We start from the raw sequence: 16,537 nt of genomic DNA, 5'->3' as shown, positions 1-16,537 counted from the left end.
AACCCAATCTGACCTGACTAACTCATGATTCCGCCCATTTTTTATAACATTTTTTTTATTAAAAATAAATAAATAAAGACGTGGTTGGCTAACTTGTTTGTTTTTGGGCTTTACAAAACATAACTCAAACTCAATTCACAAATATAATATTAGTGCCACATGAGACATGCCATCTGGTTGAAGTAGGGTAAAAAACATATATTTTGAAATTATAAACATGTATGAAAAACATTATAAGTGTGAAAAAAGTGAAGCCGGAGTATATCAATGAAATTGGCATAATTTATGAATACTTAGGCCTATTTTTTAATAGTTCATAGCCAAAATAAATGGCTTTTCAAAATAAAAGATGATGTTTCCTAGAATGTGTGTTACTTAATAATAACATGATATTCATAAAAGATACCATATATAAATAAGTAAACAATCAAATTTTGATGTATATTTCCAAATTGAAACAAAGTAATAGTGTATCTAAAATTAAACACAACTATTAGATTATTTTTTAAGATATTAGATTATGAAATTAGTTTTCAAGATTGTAAATTTCTTATATATTTTTATTCTTTGTCAGATTAGTTATCTAATAAGGCATTTGTAATTTTATTCTCTATTTTTAGGTGGTAATATTGTATAGAAGTGAAACTTGTGTTTGTTTGTTTTAATTAGATTTTCAAAGGGTAGACCGGATTCTTTTGTGTTTGTGCTATGTTTTGGTTAGCAATGTTAGGATTTGTATAATTTTATAATTATTGAACAAATATCAATTTATTGAGCTAAGTTCTTTTGTTGATATAGGTGGTGAATTCAAAATAATACATTTCACACCATGTAATTTGCTACATAACTTACCAAGTGATAAATACATTTTTTTTTAAATAAAAAAATTATGTGGAAAAATACAGGTCAACCCAATTGACCCAACCTGACCCAACCTACTTGCTTTGCCAAGTCTAGTAAATTTAGGCCCCAAGAAATGAATTTTTTTTTGTTAAGATATCACTATGAGAGATCAAGGTTGCAGGTTAGTTGTATTTTGACTAATCCCACGTGAGTGGGTGAGCTCATGTTAAGAGTCTCTTAAAATGGGCAGTTTGATCAACTAATGATATTTGTCCACTTGATTAAGGGTTGTACACTTTGAGTTATCACTTATTTTAATTTATGAAAAAAAAAAAAAAAAAAAAAAAAAAAAAAAAAAAAAAAAAAAAACATACACTAAAATAATTCTTCATTTTATTGATAAAAAATGTTTAATTTACATCCATTCAAATATAATAAGAAAATTATATAGCCTTGGCTGTAGATACAATCTAAGAAAAATTTCATGGCTTGAAGTCCTAGTTAGACTTTAAAAAGATGATAATTACATTTTATATGACCTATAATCTATGAACCACTGATCTTGGATCTGATGTTAAATTAAGACGTGGTGTTATCATGTCATGTCATCTAATCATTCAACATGTCATATAAAAAGATAGCAAATTGCATGCCATTCACTGAAAAACAAGATTTAGCATCTAGGGTTATGAAAAATATAGTATTGAACACCAAAACAACGTATGACTTTCAATTGAAATCTACCTTGCTTTGATTCTAAATTATTTATATCATTGAAGACAAACATGTTTTCTTATTGAATTAAAGAAAATTCAAAAGAAAATGAAAAACAACCGCTACATGTACGAGCCTTGATGATTAGTTTAGGGTAAAAGAAATGATCTTAGCACTATGGTTTCTTGTTTAGGATGAGTTTGGGAATGTTGTAGGGTTCTAGAGATTAGAGAGTTGAGCAATAGGGAGTTGGTTACATGTCAATGCCAAATGAAGTGTGCGTTTGGCATGGCTTAAAAGGCAGTTTTTTTTATTATTCAGCTTATTTTTGCTATTATTCATAGGTCCCATTTCACTTTTTGGTACTATTCATAAGTTTCACTGTAGTTACTTTTTAGCTTTATCTATAATATTTTCAACAAAAAGTTTTCAATTTCAGCTAAATAAGTTATTCCCAAATAGACACGAAAGGATTACTAGCTTTACTTTGGATTTTTTAGGAAATTGTGTGCTTCGAATTATGAATTCCTATTCTATTTATAGAGGGAGAGGATGGCCTTAGTTGACAAGTTTGGATGAGTTTGGGACTCTCCAAAACTGAGAAATTTGGATCTCTATCTCAAAAAGTTGTTGGATATGAGTTGGAATCGCAAAAATCGAGTCAAAACGGCTGAATTTTAGAGTTTGAGCATATCTCGGTGTTTTGATCATAACTTTCGATTCACACTTCCAATTGAGGTGAAAATAGTATAGTTAGAAGAAGAAAAAAAAATATTCAAATTTAACAACTTTATTATGAAAAAAGGCTTATCTTAATTCGTATGTTTACTAATCTATGCTAAAATCACCCCTACATGAGTCTGACAATTGTTTTTCTCTTGTTTTTCTCAGCAATTTTAATGTTTTCAAATCCGTTTTTGAGTTCCATCTTATTGAGCGATCTTAAATTTAGCCGTTTTGGGATCAAATAAGACTGTTGGATATTTAGGAAGTAGTAATTTATTTTAATTAAGCACTTATTTTTAATATATTTGATTAAAATATAAAACCTAGACCATATATTCGTTAGAACTAAAAATGATCCTATATTTGATGGTGAATTTTTTGTTAGGATTAGAAAATCCTATTGTATGTTGTTATGTATGCCATTATGTATTAAAATAATAAAAGTTGTTTTATTATTTAAGATAATGGTAGCATGAATATTTGGATATAATCATATAGTTCTTAAGATGCATTTATGTGATTTAGTCATAGAAGATATAAATCCTAAGTTCCTTGAAAACTCAAAACCTAAGTTTGTATTCAGTGATGAAATTAGACATTTCATCTGTGAAGACCATAATATGTCAACTCAAATAATTTGTCTTGATCATGAAACTGTAAACTTTTAGTTAATATGTTGATGTGTCTTAAATGTATAATAAATATTAAACTAAATTGCAGTGAGATTAATTACTCTATTAACGACTTTCAACTGGATAATAAACCTCACGACTTTCATTTATATAAACTCTTAATCCTAAGAGGATTGTGAACCCGATCATGAGATGTAAGTTACTTTGATATATCAAAAATGAGATTTAATCTAACAGTCAAAATCTCGGTATGTTAGGCAACCACATGTAGTGTTGAGAGGACACATATTCTTAAGATGTTTATGTCTGTTTAGGTTGAGCTTATAAGCTCAGTTTTCAATTTTTAGTTTTTATGTATAATTTTTTAAAACCTCTTTTTTTTTTTCCTCAATTTTTCGAAGTACAAGTGTACTTTAGCACACTTTCAACAAAAAAAAAAATTCAGTAAAAAAAAGCTAGATAAGCTATTCCCAAATAGACAAGAAATAATCTTTTTCTAGAGATATAAAATATTCTTTTAAGATAAGTTTAATGGATTTAGTTATTTAGAGTGTTAGGTCAAACCACTTTAATAAAGAGTTACTCAACTTTATATATTATAAGATTTGATTTCATAAATATATAAATAACTTAAAGGATTAAATTATGAACCCAAGGATCAAGAGATAGTAATTTTCAAAGTGACAATTATATTTGATGACTTTGTATTATTATGAATATTTTCATGAAGGGGTTAATTGATTAGATAATAAAGTCTGGTGATATAATTTTATTAATAAAGCTTAGAGTACAATTATATTTTTATAGTTTTATTAAATATCATTAATTGTAACTTTGGGCTTGTCAAAAATTGACGGATAAGCCGGAAGCTCATTGGAGTTAGAACTTTATTTGTCCCTTTGGTCCCATCCTAAGCCACACACTATAACCCTTAACCCAGTTGAGTTGTCCTAAAAGATCAACCCAATTAGATAATCAGTTAATTATTTAATAAAAGTTATTAAAAAACATAGCTGCCCCTATTGGTTATTTATATGTTTAAGAAAAAAAAAAAAAACAGTTTTTGGGAAGAACACAAGCTTTTGAGAAAAGAAAGAACGTCCAGAACTAATTGAGAGACTACACGTCTTGGGCTTATGTGGAATTAGGGTGAAGATCAAGGTTTTCCCAAGTTCAATCTTCTTATTTGTTTTGAATTTTACTACATCAAGGTACGTTTTTCTATTCTTTATTTCTAAAATTTAGACATTCCATGTTATCTCATGTGAATAATGTAGATCCATTAATTTTCCAATACTTTTTTTTTGAGATGCAAAACTACTTTTTCCAACATTTTTTTTCCTAAACCCAGACTAATGGAATTATGTCACATGACAATTAAATGAATTAATTCTCTAAAGAACCAATTACAATCACATGTGTTTAGTCTTAATCATAGAAATGTGTATTAACAGTTAAACTTTGATTTGACTATAACTTTTAATTTGGTGGTTCAATTTAAGCATATAATAAATTATTTTGATTGATAGGACTTCTATATTTGTTTTCAATGAATAATTTAGAAATCCAACGATCAAAATCACCTTATGTCTTAAAGTGGTAGTTTTGCCCATTGCAATGTTTAACGAAGGTTACAAAATGCGATGTTTATAATCATATACTATATAATAAAAATTAGGTCTTAGAAATCATAATTGTGACAAATGGATACCATCCCTTATGCCACATGTATAATGAAAGAATCCTCACTAATACCCAACTATAAATATATTAAAATTAAAATTTGATCAAAATATACTATTAATCCCTAAAGTTTATTTAAATGACGCAATTGGTTACTCAAGTTTCAAATAAGTACTATTCGTCCTCAAGTTTCAAAAAGAGAAGAGTTATGTTCATAATATTTTCACAATATTTTTATTAGGAGAAATTACACTTTATCACTTTAAACCTTATAATTGATTACACTTTACACCCTAAATTTTTCGAATGCGCGTTTTGCACCTTAAAATATGATCCTTGTTACTCTTTGCACCCTAATATCAAGTTTGTTGTTAACTTGGATGGAAAAGTATAGTACCGCGTGAAAAGATCTAATTGTCCATCTTCTCAATCTCTTAAAAACATATAAGAAATTACAGTTTACCACCCTAAATTATACTAATAATTACACTTTGCACCCTAAACTTTGAATTTCTGTCCAAATTAACCAAAAAAAAAAAAGCGTGCATTGAAAAAATTTATGGTGTAAAGTGTAATATGAGATATAATTTTGGGTTATAAAGTGTAATTTTCCCCTTCTATTAATCTTAGTGGTAAGTTGTTATTGGTTTTAATTTGAACACACAATTGAAATTACTTTTTTTCCTATTAATAACAGCAAATAACATCGATTACTTAGAATTTATTGTAAAAATGTTATGGACATATATTTCTCTTAAAAAAAAAAAAGGAGCACCCCTAATTATTTTGTTAATTGCCATTAGTGTCATTACTTACATGACTAATGGAGTAGTGAGTAACATGACATTTTTTTTTTTTTTTTTATTAATGATGTAGCATATTTTTGATTAAAAAATTACGAAAGTATATTTAACACATCAGAAATCCATTAATTCCAAATACTTGACCCGGTTCTTAACTGGTAATACCAAATCAAAATCCCGAGTCTGGAAACTAGAACGCGCAACGGCGTTAAGGGAGAGAGAGGAGGAGGAGAGATTAGTTGAGCCCTAGACCCGTCGTCCTCCTCCACGCAACGCCGCCTCCCTCTTCTGGCAACGGCGTCATCGTCCACAGAAACCTCCGCCTCCCTTCTCTGGCCAAACCATATCAGGTATTACTCTTTTCCTCTCTCTTTGTGGATGTGCAACCCAGTTAGGACCATTAAGATGACGAAAATTTTTTACCTGTAATTATAAATTCTTTGAAGTTCTATTCTTACGTTCATATAAGAAACTACTACTACATGTCCTTTGAAATTCCAAATGCTTGTACCTTTTGGAGAATTTTCATTTGTATTCCTAGTATTTGTAAAAATGCCTGTGAGAAATTTTGCTTTATGGAATCCATTTAATCTTGTGTTATATTGGTAAAAAGGCCTTCTGTGCAAGTTATTTTGGTTTTTGGCAAGTTCCCATATGTTAGTAAATTTGGTTGATTTTAGCTTAGCTTAGCATATTATTTAATCTTTCTTCAGCATTAAATGGAGCCCAGATGGAAAGGGAAGGGCTTCAAAGCTAAAGCTCTTGCAGAGCCCATGTCAAAGATAGTATCCCAGCTGCAGTCTTCGCTAATTCAATCAGATGCTCATGGATTGCTTACTGGGTGTACTGTACTCATAGCTGTAAAACCAGAGCAAACTGATCTTCTTGACCGTGCATGTTTTGGTAAACGCATTGTTACAGCTGAAAAGGATAATGAGTGGTTTCAGCTGGGTCTAGAAGAAGCCTTTTACCTATGTTTTTCGTTAAAGTGTCTCAAGGTTGTAGGTGATGATAAGTGTCCAAAGAATGATGTAGAGCTATGGCAGTGCATGATATCCCGAAAACCGAATTTCCCTGATTTCTACAAGGCTTATTCTCATCTTCGGATGAAGAATTGGGTTGTCAAGTCAGGTTTGAATTATGGAGTGGATTTTGTTGCCTACCGGCACCACCCGTCTCTGGTCCATTCTGAATATGCTGTGCTTGTGTTATCGGAAGGAGAGGATGAGGGAAATGGCCGGTTGAGGTTGTGGTCTGATCTTCATTGCACTACTCGAGTTAGTGGAAGTGTTGTGAAGACACTTTTGGTTCTTAGGATCACTAAAAATGGTAATGATGTTGCCTCTCCATCATGTTTGGAAAAATACACTGTTGTAGAGCGAACTATCAGGAGATGGCATCCAGAACAATGCCGTGAAGATAATATGATAGGGGAAAACAGAACCAAGTAAGTGTTGATAATCCACACCACTTGACATGTATTTTCAGTTTATGAAATGGATCTTCTTCCTTTTCTATAGTATTTTTAATGAGTCTAATGCCTAATATGCTGGTGCAGGCAACAAGAAGCTCTTGGAAAAGCAAGTTTAAAGACCAAATTTACTCAAAAACATGATGTGAAATTGAAGCCAGGCCTAGTTGGAATTGAACGAGGTATTGGTCTAGTTAGTATTAGTCTTGTTTTTGCCTTGATTTCCTTTATAGTAAGCCGCTGGTTTTGGTCTAATTAAGATTTCTTGAGTTATAAAGTAGAGGTTTTTAAACATATCACTCTAGACTTTGACTTGAGTGTAAATTTAGTCATTGGACCTTCAATTTGAACCATTAACCCCCTACATTTTAGGTTTGCAACAAATCAAATATTCCATTAATTTTATCATTAAAGGTTGATGTATGGTTTCTTCATGTCAACAATATATACTTTTTTAAAATACCATTCTGAAAAAGACTTTCTGAAAGAGAACCAAATGCCCATTGGATTTCACCGCCCAAAGATGTAAAATGGAGCAAATTGTTTCTATTATGGACATTAAGGACTCAGCTGGGAAGATGATTTGCATTATTCGTGTTCATTGGCCTGAAAAGAAGATCTTGGGATCTGTAAGTCAACATATATATCACATACATAGTGCATATTGTTGTTTGTTATATGAACAATTTGTTAAGGTATATGCACATTGTTATGTATATTATTGAAATTATAATTGGTTTATGATTTTTAGTGTTTGTGGTTTGATCACTTTAGTTAGATTTAAGTGCTTGACACCTTTATTGAATTACACTTTGTTGAGCCAATTTTGTAGAACTACAAGTCCACAAATGACAAAGTTTGGTATATTTGCTTCTGAGTTATCATCTTTTTCAGTTGTTTTTAATTTCTCAATAAAACTCTAAATGAAATAGTTTGAACTAAGAGTTAGGCCATAATTGAGAAAAGCAGGCAAGATTCAGTGATTATTGAACCATAATCAACATTTGCTTCTTCTTCTTTTTTTTTTTTTTTTTTTTTTTTTTTTGAGAATGATTTGCTTCCTTTTCTTTTTTCTTTTTTGTTTTGGCAAACCACATTTGTTTCTTTTAAGTTGAAGCAGTTTTAATTTTAACTTTTTTTTTCAATAATAAGGGGTAGGAATAATTGTACTTCAAAAATATTAATGACATGGCAGAAAATGTTGTTTAACCTTTAACTGCAATATTTCATGGAGGGGTTTGATTTGTCACAAAACCTAAAATGCACGGGGTTAATTGTTCAAATTGAAAGTCCAAGCATGAAATTGACACTCATATCAAAGTCTAGTAGTTGATACTTGTAAATCCGCAAGAATATTTTTTTGAATGGGCTGCACTAAGGCACATGAGTTGGTTTTATCCTCTCTGCCAAGTGGAAGTTCCTGCCCTCCTCTTCTTACTCCTGAGTTGCCATGTTAAGCTTTGATTGGAAGGGACGGCCTTCCTAATGAAAATTCATGACATTATTGAACTTCGAATACATGCTACAATAATAGAGGTAGAATTGCAGCATTTTTGAATTATGGGATGTGATTAAGGAAATTAGTTCTAAGATGTGTGAGAAATTTAATGGAAGTTTTTGGTCAAATGAACAAGGTATTAAGAAATGCATAATGTACATTATAGTATTTTTGGGGAACATTGCCTACAACCTGTATCTTTATGTCATGAATTTAAGCAATTGAGAAGTATAAATACACCTCTAGTCATCAATTTTTTTTTCCTAAGGGAAATATAAGATCAAGATGTAGGGAATAAGATTTGCTATGGGGAGAAAGTTTACCCGTATTTCAGGAAACTATTCCTTAATCCAGTGATAAGTTGCTTGTGTGTACCTTAGACATCTTCATCCAAATAAATTTTGCAGGACAAAAATGTTTGGGGTTAGCAAAATGTGGAGAATTAATTTTGGCCAAAAAGAAAATGTTTGTGGGAAATTTGGAAATGCATTTGTATTGACTTGTTTAGTGATGCACTTCTACCCCCAACAAGCTCAGCTCTTATCGGATTTATAAGGACAGGTATCAGTGCCATAATTGATAAGCTTACAAATCCTTCACTGGCTGCAAAAATTCCTACTTTCTTTTCGCGTGTGAAAGTTGTCCAGGATAGTTACTGGTAAAGGGGAGGGGGGATTCATTGCATTAAAAACTTCACCCCCCACTACGCTACCTTTTCGATTTCGTTCTCTTCTGATGAAAGTTCAAGTGTATGATAATGGGATTGGTGTCATCTAATCTAATGTACCTTGCCTTGCACTCTGTTCTATTTCTTTCAGTTCTTCATATGCACGTAAAGAAACCGTTTGGTCCTAAATCAGAGGCCTCTTGGCTGTTTGTGTCCTTTCTTGTAGCAGTTTCTCAGTTTTGAAGCATGCATGTGTTAAAAGGACAAACCTGAACAGAATCTTCACGTGCTTTTCTTCACGTGCTTCTTGTTGCATGTCTGTCGGTCTGGGGACATTTGGTGCTTCTATCGAGATACCTCTATCGAGATACCATTCACAAAAGCCAGTGCCACTTCGTTATCGTAATTTGTAGCCCAGTTTTTAGTTTTACACAAATCTTCAATTAGCGTTACTTTGTTTATGGTTCAATTTCTCCGATTCTTCTTCAGGCGCTAGGTTCTAAAATAAGTAAATAACAAACCCCAGCAATTTTCCAAAGCTCCCATGAAATTCATAAAATTTCCTACATAGTTTTGAATTCTGTTTTGAAGATCATTTCGGATTTGATTACTAAAACCAAATATTTTGGTATAAATATTTGTCATTTCGGAATTATCCCATAATGAGCTTCAATTCCAAAAGAATAAAAATACAAGCACAATATTTTCATAACAAAATTTAGGTAATAAGCTGTTATTGGCTGGTAAAAAGTAACATAACTAATGTGCTCAAATTAAAACCACTAAGTACTTATCACCTAGGTTATGTTGTAAACTTGCTGTGAACATATATTAGACATTAACAGATCCAAATCAAGAAAGCTCAATCTTATCAAAGTCTAGTAGTGTTTCCATCACATGCGGTGATTATCATGCATGACAAAAGAACATGATTGAAAAGCTCCAAGCTTAACTAAAGCATCTGCACTTGATTGGCTACCTAAAATACATTATCAAGGCTCTTGTTTACAATGTTTAAATGTTGATCTTTTTGTCCTGGAAAGCCAACTGAAATTTGAGTTCTACTAGAGCAATCTTACCCATAATATATGTACATGAATTCACAACGGGTAAATGAAATCCTATCCCTCCACAATCTCCATACCAAGTAACATCTTTCCCTTATTAGTGAGATTGTGATAACAACAAAAAAGAGCACCATGAAATTACATATACCACCACCTTTCCAAAACCAAACCAAACGAGTTCATTAGTCCATGACAAACCAGCCCTTAAGTAAAAGACCAAAACCCCCCAAAATAAATCCTTGACAAACTAAGCTTCAGAGTGCCCGTTCCTCCCCATCTTAGTAAAGCTGGATCCTACTAGGTTTTTCCTTTGTCATCCTTGCCTCGCCAGAAGGTTCATCATTATCAATCCGGCGATTGTTCCTAAACGCTGCAATGGCAATCACATAAGTGATTACCAGGATGATTAATACAACAATGTTGATCACTGAGACCTTCCTCCAACTCTTCCTGAGGCTAGCCAGCACACCAGCTTTGCAAGAGTTACAAGAATAGCAAAGTTGCGCTTGGTCATTGTTCCAATTATTGCAGTCAGTGTTGGTTACCATTCCTGTTCCAGGGGTCCAAAACGTCTCATTGTTGTAGACGAAGCCACAGTCTGAGGGGGGCTTGCAGCAACCAGACTATACAAAGACAAAACAGTATTATTGTTACACCAGCTGGTATTTGAACAATTAATGCGTACTAAGAAACACACATACATAGTATTTTGTAGAGATAAATCATTAAATATCTGTTTGTAAAAAATATTAATGCTAATTGCTTTTGGAAAAATCTAACTAGAAATTAGCACCTTTGGTTTTGCATCATTCTATTTTGTCTGTTTTAAAACAAAAGCAACTAAAACACAAAAGGTTCTGCTTGAGATAGCAAATGATGTGGCCAGCAGCACTTTGTTTCTGATAGAGATAGATTACCATCCCCCATCTACTCTCTCTTACTTTCTTCAATAAAGATCCTCACACTCAGCAACAAAAATATGCAAGTTCTACTCCAGCATTATCAAGACAAAGAACGGAATAACTAAACTATCATTAAGGCAAAGAATGAAATGACTAAAACAACCACCATGTGCGATTGCGCCATGAAAAGAAAATTACTGAATCATGGTTATAAAAATATGCATTCTATACAGTATGACACATGCACTGATGCACATATTTTTTTGTTAAAAAAATAAAAATAAATAAACAACTCTGGTATCATACGAAACAAAAAACAAAAATCTATAATTAAAAGTATATGATACGTAATTCAACGTTTCTCATATATACTAATACAAGAACACTTCCAACTTGATTAAACTTTAATGCTCATATGATTGGTTATTTAATTTGCAAAGGTGTCATTGTATACAACAATAAAATTATTAAAATAAATATCTTTAGTTCAATGTTTTACTATTTATATAACATATCAACATTTTTATATTTTTTATTACAATCTTCAATTGTTTTTCTTTCATTGATTAAAATTTCTATAAGATTTAAATGATTAGATTTTAATGTCGAATATAACATGTGTGGGCGTATATTAAAATTTTTAAATAAAAATAAGTTTAAATTATAGCAATATGGGACTATAAATAGTTTTATATATTTTGCTATCTTTTTTTGAAAATACAACCAAATATTGAAAAAAAAATACCAATACTTAATTAGTTTATTTTTTTAATAATATCTTATGAAATAATATTAAAATAAGATAAGATATGATAAGATGCTACTGACTTGACATGCATAGTTGTTATTTTATTCCCAAATTTTTCATTCAAATTTGTGATATACCCATACATACATATTTATGTTTATTTCATTTTAATCTTCTAGGTTGAAATTTAAGAATGCTTTTTAAAACCTTGAATCAAATAAAACTTATACATATTCTGTAACACACATTATTCTCCGCCTATCAAATTATTACTAAAACCTATGAGCTGAACGTCAAGAATCTTATAATTCAGTGGTATAACTTGATCTCTTTAATTAAGAGAATTAGGTTCTCCTTCTCGTTGTTGTAACTATAAATTTACTAAAAAATACCTATGAATTGAAGGTTAAAATCTATATAATTCTTGACATCATTAATAATTATTTTAATTTTCTTCTAACAAGATTTGATTTACTCTGAACACTAACTAATTTACTAATAGATAAATCTTTACTTGCACACATAGTCACATACCAAATGATTATAAGAATAATCTCTCCAAAATATATATATATATATATATATTGATTGTAAGAATAAAACTCCTTGTATAAGGCCATCAAAAGGGTTGTGATGGAAATTTAGGCTTGGACCAACCAATTACGTCCCTTTATGTTTTTATGATTATATAAGATGTACTTTATTGAAACTTATATTTAGGTAGGGATGAGAGATTTGGGAAGGAAAGGCTCCTCGCCATCTAGCTATGAAATAATATCTATGTTAATAATCGTTCCACTTCCACCAAACAAGTTGCCTTAGATATTTTATTTTGGGCAAGACTAAGGTACACTTTTTAGGTGCTATTTCTTTGGTTTCCCTCTTAAGATTGTCATGTGGATTTTTCTCATGGGATGGAAGTGTATTTTTTAGTTAAATAGCCACATAACTAAATCCTAAGAGGGACTTAAGGAACACTACCTAAGGTAGTGTAACTAAGTTTTGTCCTTTTATTTTTATAGCCCTAAACAAGCAACCAAACAAAAGAGAAAAAAAAAAAAAAATATATATATATATATATATATTCCGCCAAAGAAAACCATTTGGAATTTGGATTAAGAATCAAGGCTAACCAACCCAATACTTCCAAACAGAACATAGCTAGAACTCTCTTTATTTGGAGGGCTGTAAATCTCTTGGCTAAGATAACTAGACAAGGAGAGGACAGCAACCACTGGCACTGGGTTATATTGTTGTAATTAATATCTTGCTCAGAGCATCAATCTTCAACATTAAAGACAAAAACAAAAGGTTGTTGGACTGCTAAATAAGCTAACGACAGGTTTTTGGTTTTTCTTGTTTTACTAGTTAGTGCTGTCTTGTAGACATAATTATTGGGTTTAGACTTTAGAATTTAGATATTTCAGAATGGGGCCACCTCCCTATCATAGCACGTTAAATCTATATCAATGTGAAAAATCTAGTTCATACATTTTTCAACACATCCCCCAAATAAACAAACTTTAGTTTTAGTCTAGATACATTTGCTACAAATACTATTTTGTTCTATTATTGGAGAACAAATTGTAGTTTGGCCAAATATATATATGATGTTTAAATTTCGGTTAAATATTTTGGATTGCAGGAAAAAAGTAGAAAAAAAATAATTAGTCGAAAATTATGCAGTTGTGACACATACAATAATGGTTTTGTAGGTGGTGGGTTTCTAATCTATCATTTAAAAAAGAGTAATCTGATGTACACAATATTTTATAAAAATATTTTAAATGAGAAGTTGTTATTGATTTTATTCTGACTTTACCACTGAATTTTTTTTTTTTCCATTAATAATAACTTGCATTTGAGATTTATTGTGAAAATTAAGATTTATTGTGAAAATATTAAATGAAAAATGTAAATACAACTATTTTAAAAAGAAGTTAGGCCGACATGTAATTATCAGTTGACAGTTGGCCCAGGAACAATGGTGATGATGGGGACAGAGCATCTTTGAGGATGATTCGAATGACTCCAATCCGCACTTGAACTTTGAGCCTAATTGAGATTTACACCTAAAAACCGAACTACCTCACATATACATAAAAGTCATCTTCCTCCATCGGATTTAAAACCTTAAATTCCTACAATATCTTTTAACTTTGAAGATGTGCTTTCAAAAAGGAAGGGGAAAGAGAGAGAGAGAGAGAGAGAGAGAGAGAGAGAGAAAAGCAAATACCAAAAAGTGAATCTACGTTAGGCCCATAACTTTAAAGCCCTTAAATCATTAATAAATTTTAACACTAAGGCCCATAACTTTCCAACCCATTTTTCTCGTATTAGAACTCACTGAAAAAAAAAAACCATAAAACCACCTCATAATTTATCAAAGAGAACCCCCAGAACCCACATAAATTTTAATTTTAATTTCCCAACCAATTAAACCTTAATTTTTTTATTAAAAAAAAAAAAAAAGATTAAAAATCAAACCTGAACTTAAATTAAACATTAAAAAATTAAAATAAAATTCACTTAGATGAGATTTTGTTTTTTGGTAGAAATAAGATGCATTAAAAATTAAGAAAGAGAACCAACAGAGTTTCAGTACAAAGCCTATTTACTTTTTCATGGTTCATGTTTTTTAAAGTTACAGGTTGAATTTATTACTTCTTTATGGAAATGAAAATTTGTCACATAATTTTTCCTGTATATTTTATAAAAACGAATAAAGAAAATAAGAGGAAATATTGAAAGAGAGCATACCTCAATAGGGTTGAGCTTTCTACGAACAAACATATCACCAGTTTCAGGCATACCACCTACAGTCCTCCCCAACTTGCTGCAAACCTTAGAGTCTCTGATACAAGAGCTAATCTTTGCCCAGTAGCTAGCATCTTCTACACGCTGCTCCAGCCAGCCCGAGTAGTCCTGCAGATAATAGTCATCGTAAGCCCGGTTCGCCACAGGCCGGCCTGACCCTTTGTCCGTGACCACATAGGCAAAGATAATGAACCCTAAAAGCGCAGCTATGATGAAGAACATGGCAAATAGGTATAGCCACATTAGGAAAGTGTTTCTGTAACACGCTCCGGCGAAACCAGCTAGAGAAACCACCATGATAGCAACCCCAATAATGATCAGGGGCCATTGAAGGAACTTGAGGCAGTCAGTGTTGTTGGCTCTTGTGCTTAGCCATATCCCACCTCCAAGGATTGGGATTGAGAGGAGGAAGGTGAGGAAGTTTAGCAGTCCAATCAAATGGTTACTACTTCTCATCTCTTTGGGTTATCACTCAGATTCTGATTCTTTGAATTCTTTGTATCAGTAGCTAGCGCTGTTTTTGATACTAAACAAAAGTTATAAGCAATAATGAAGTTGTTGGATGCGGAGTTGGTATTATTTTATGGGCTAGAGGTCTTATTATATGGGCTAGGGGGTGTGTACCAAAAAAAAAAAAAAAAAACCAGTGGTACTCGCTGTGCCCAAATGGACACCTGTCTATGTAGATACAAATTGGTGTGACTTTTTTTTTTTTTTTTTTATAGGAGTATAAGGACACCTGTTTATGAGTATATGGGATTACAGCATAGCTTTTGCTTGACATGAAGGGTGTGACAGTACCATAGAACTACTGTGACTTGTTTTACAGCGGGTGGGATTGTGATTGAGTGAAGGAAGCATTAAAGATACTATATTTAATTTGAGAATAGATTTAGAGGTGTCTGCCCATGTGAACTCATAACGTGTACAGACTAGATTTGGGGTTGATTCCGAGATATTTCTTTTTGATTCCGAGATATTTCATTATTTCTTTACTTTGACTAAATTTAAATTAATTCATTTAACCAAGCAAAAGCACGCTCGAAGAATTTTTTTTTTTTTTGAAAAAAATGCTTTGCCTTTTTTGGAATCTATCAATCTGTTAAGTACTAGACGCATCTCCATTGCTCATTTTTATTAAGGTTTGTGTAAAATGCATGCTTGCTTCTATAGGTCACTCTCTGTTCTTTGCTTGGGACTCAAGTATTTGACTAGTAGAGGGCCAACTAATTTTTTGCCCATTGGCCATTGGCATCAAACCAACCATCTTAAGGAAGGAATATTGACACCCAAAATGATTAGTATGATGTCATTAATTTTGTCTTCAACCATTCTTTTTAAATTTTTAATCAGGAAGGATAAATATATTATATTATATTATATTTGAATAATTAAGTGCAAAAGATCACATAGTATACTTTTGATCTTATAAAGAAACTCCTTCACACATTCACTCATAAATGACTAATTTATTTTCACAATGGTTAGTTTCACTTTCATGTACATGTACATGTACAAATTTCATATAATTCTAGTGGCAACATCCTGCAACCGTAACTATGATGATGGTGTAAGTAAATAAATCTATGAGTCAATATATCCATTCTTTTTCATTATTTTTTTATACGATAAAATATAGTTAACACCTGAGAGTTAGTTTTAGTTAAGTTCAAAATTTTTTTAAACTAATAAATTTGATCCATTTAGCAACCAAATTAGTTAAAATTTAGAAGTGTTAAATATATTTTACCCTTTTTTATAAGTAAAATTGTGGGGGGACAAGGATCCCAAAAACAATTTAAATAGGCAATCAAGGTTATTTCCGATGACCTAAAATTCGACAATTGATTTAAGGTAGTGATCTCACAATTTGAAAAGAGATTGGTGTAACACACTTGATGAAGGTTCTGAGGACATACCTCAGATCTAGGAGGACGAGCACTAGTTGTATGAGGGACACAAGGTT

At 31.5% G+C, this 16,537-nt stretch overlaps 2 protein-coding genes across 5 annotated transcripts; one reads left to right on the top strand and one right to left on the bottom strand.

Annotated features, from left to right (window-relative positions):
• The first annotated feature begins 5,550 nt into the window (after positions 1–5,550).
• On the top strand, positions 5,551–10,326 carry LOC126733220 (tRNA-splicing endonuclease subunit Sen2-1-like). Of its 4 annotated transcripts, none has more exons than XM_050436459.1 (4): positions 5,551–5,751; positions 6,115–6,848; positions 6,960–7,054; positions 9,267–10,326. In XM_050436459.1, exons 2-4 carry the CDS (start codon positions 6,121–6,123, stop codon positions 9,278–9,280), a joined length of 837 nt encoding a protein of 278 aa, XP_050292416.1. In that variant the 5' UTR covers positions 5,551–5,751; positions 6,115–6,120; the 3' UTR covers positions 9,281–10,326. The 4 variants fall into 4 exon arrangements, with proteins under 4 accessions (XP_050292416.1, XP_050292412.1, XP_050292403.1 ...); XM_050436455.1 differs by having other exon boundaries at positions 9,264–10,326; XM_050436446.1 differs by having other exon boundaries at positions 9,189–10,326.
• On the bottom strand, positions 9,986–15,159 carry LOC126733244 (tetraspanin-3-like). Its single transcript, XM_050436468.1, has 2 exons — positions 14,515–15,159; positions 9,986–10,727 (listed from the first exon to the last, which is right to left on the bottom strand). Exons 1-2 carry the CDS (start codon positions 15,025–15,027, stop codon positions 10,383–10,385), a joined length of 858 nt encoding a protein of 285 aa, XP_050292425.1. The 5' UTR covers positions 15,028–15,159; the 3' UTR covers positions 9,986–10,382.
• Between the last annotated feature and the right edge of the window lie 1,378 nt (positions 15,160–16,537).

The sequence above is a fragment of the Quercus robur genome, chromosome 1 (assembly GCF_932294415.1).
Source record: "Quercus robur chromosome 1, dhQueRobu3.1, whole genome shotgun sequence".
NCBI lineage: Eukaryota > Viridiplantae > Streptophyta > Magnoliopsida > Fagales > Fagaceae > Quercus > Quercus robur.
This window is presented reverse-complemented; position numbering and strand designations above follow the sequence as displayed.

What these genes read in the sequence shown, in the direction of transcription:
- LOC126733220 (XM_050436446.1), top strand. Translation starts at nt 6,121, where the DNA reads ATGGAGCCCAGATGGAAAGGGAAGGGCTTCAAAGCTAAAGCTCTTGCA. An exon ending in ATAGGGGAAAACAGAACCAA is followed by an intron (nt 6,849 to 6,959) that starts GTAAGTGTTGAT and finishes ATGCTGGTGCAG; the next exon opens with GCAACAAGAAGCTCTTGGAA. An exon ending in CCTAGTTGGAATTGAACGAG is followed by an intron (nt 7,055 to 9,188) that starts GTATTGGTCTAG and finishes TATTTCTTTCAG; the next exon opens with TTCTTCATATGCACGTAAAG.
- LOC126733244 (XM_050436468.1), bottom strand. Translation starts at nt 15,027, where the DNA reads ATGAGAAGTAGTAACCATTTGATTGGACTGCTAAACTTCCTCACCTTC. An exon ending in GAAAGCTCAACCCTATTGAG is followed by an intron (nt 10,728 to 14,514) that starts GTATGCTCTCTT and finishes GTCTTTGTATAG; the next exon opens with TCTGGTTGCTGCAAGCCCCC.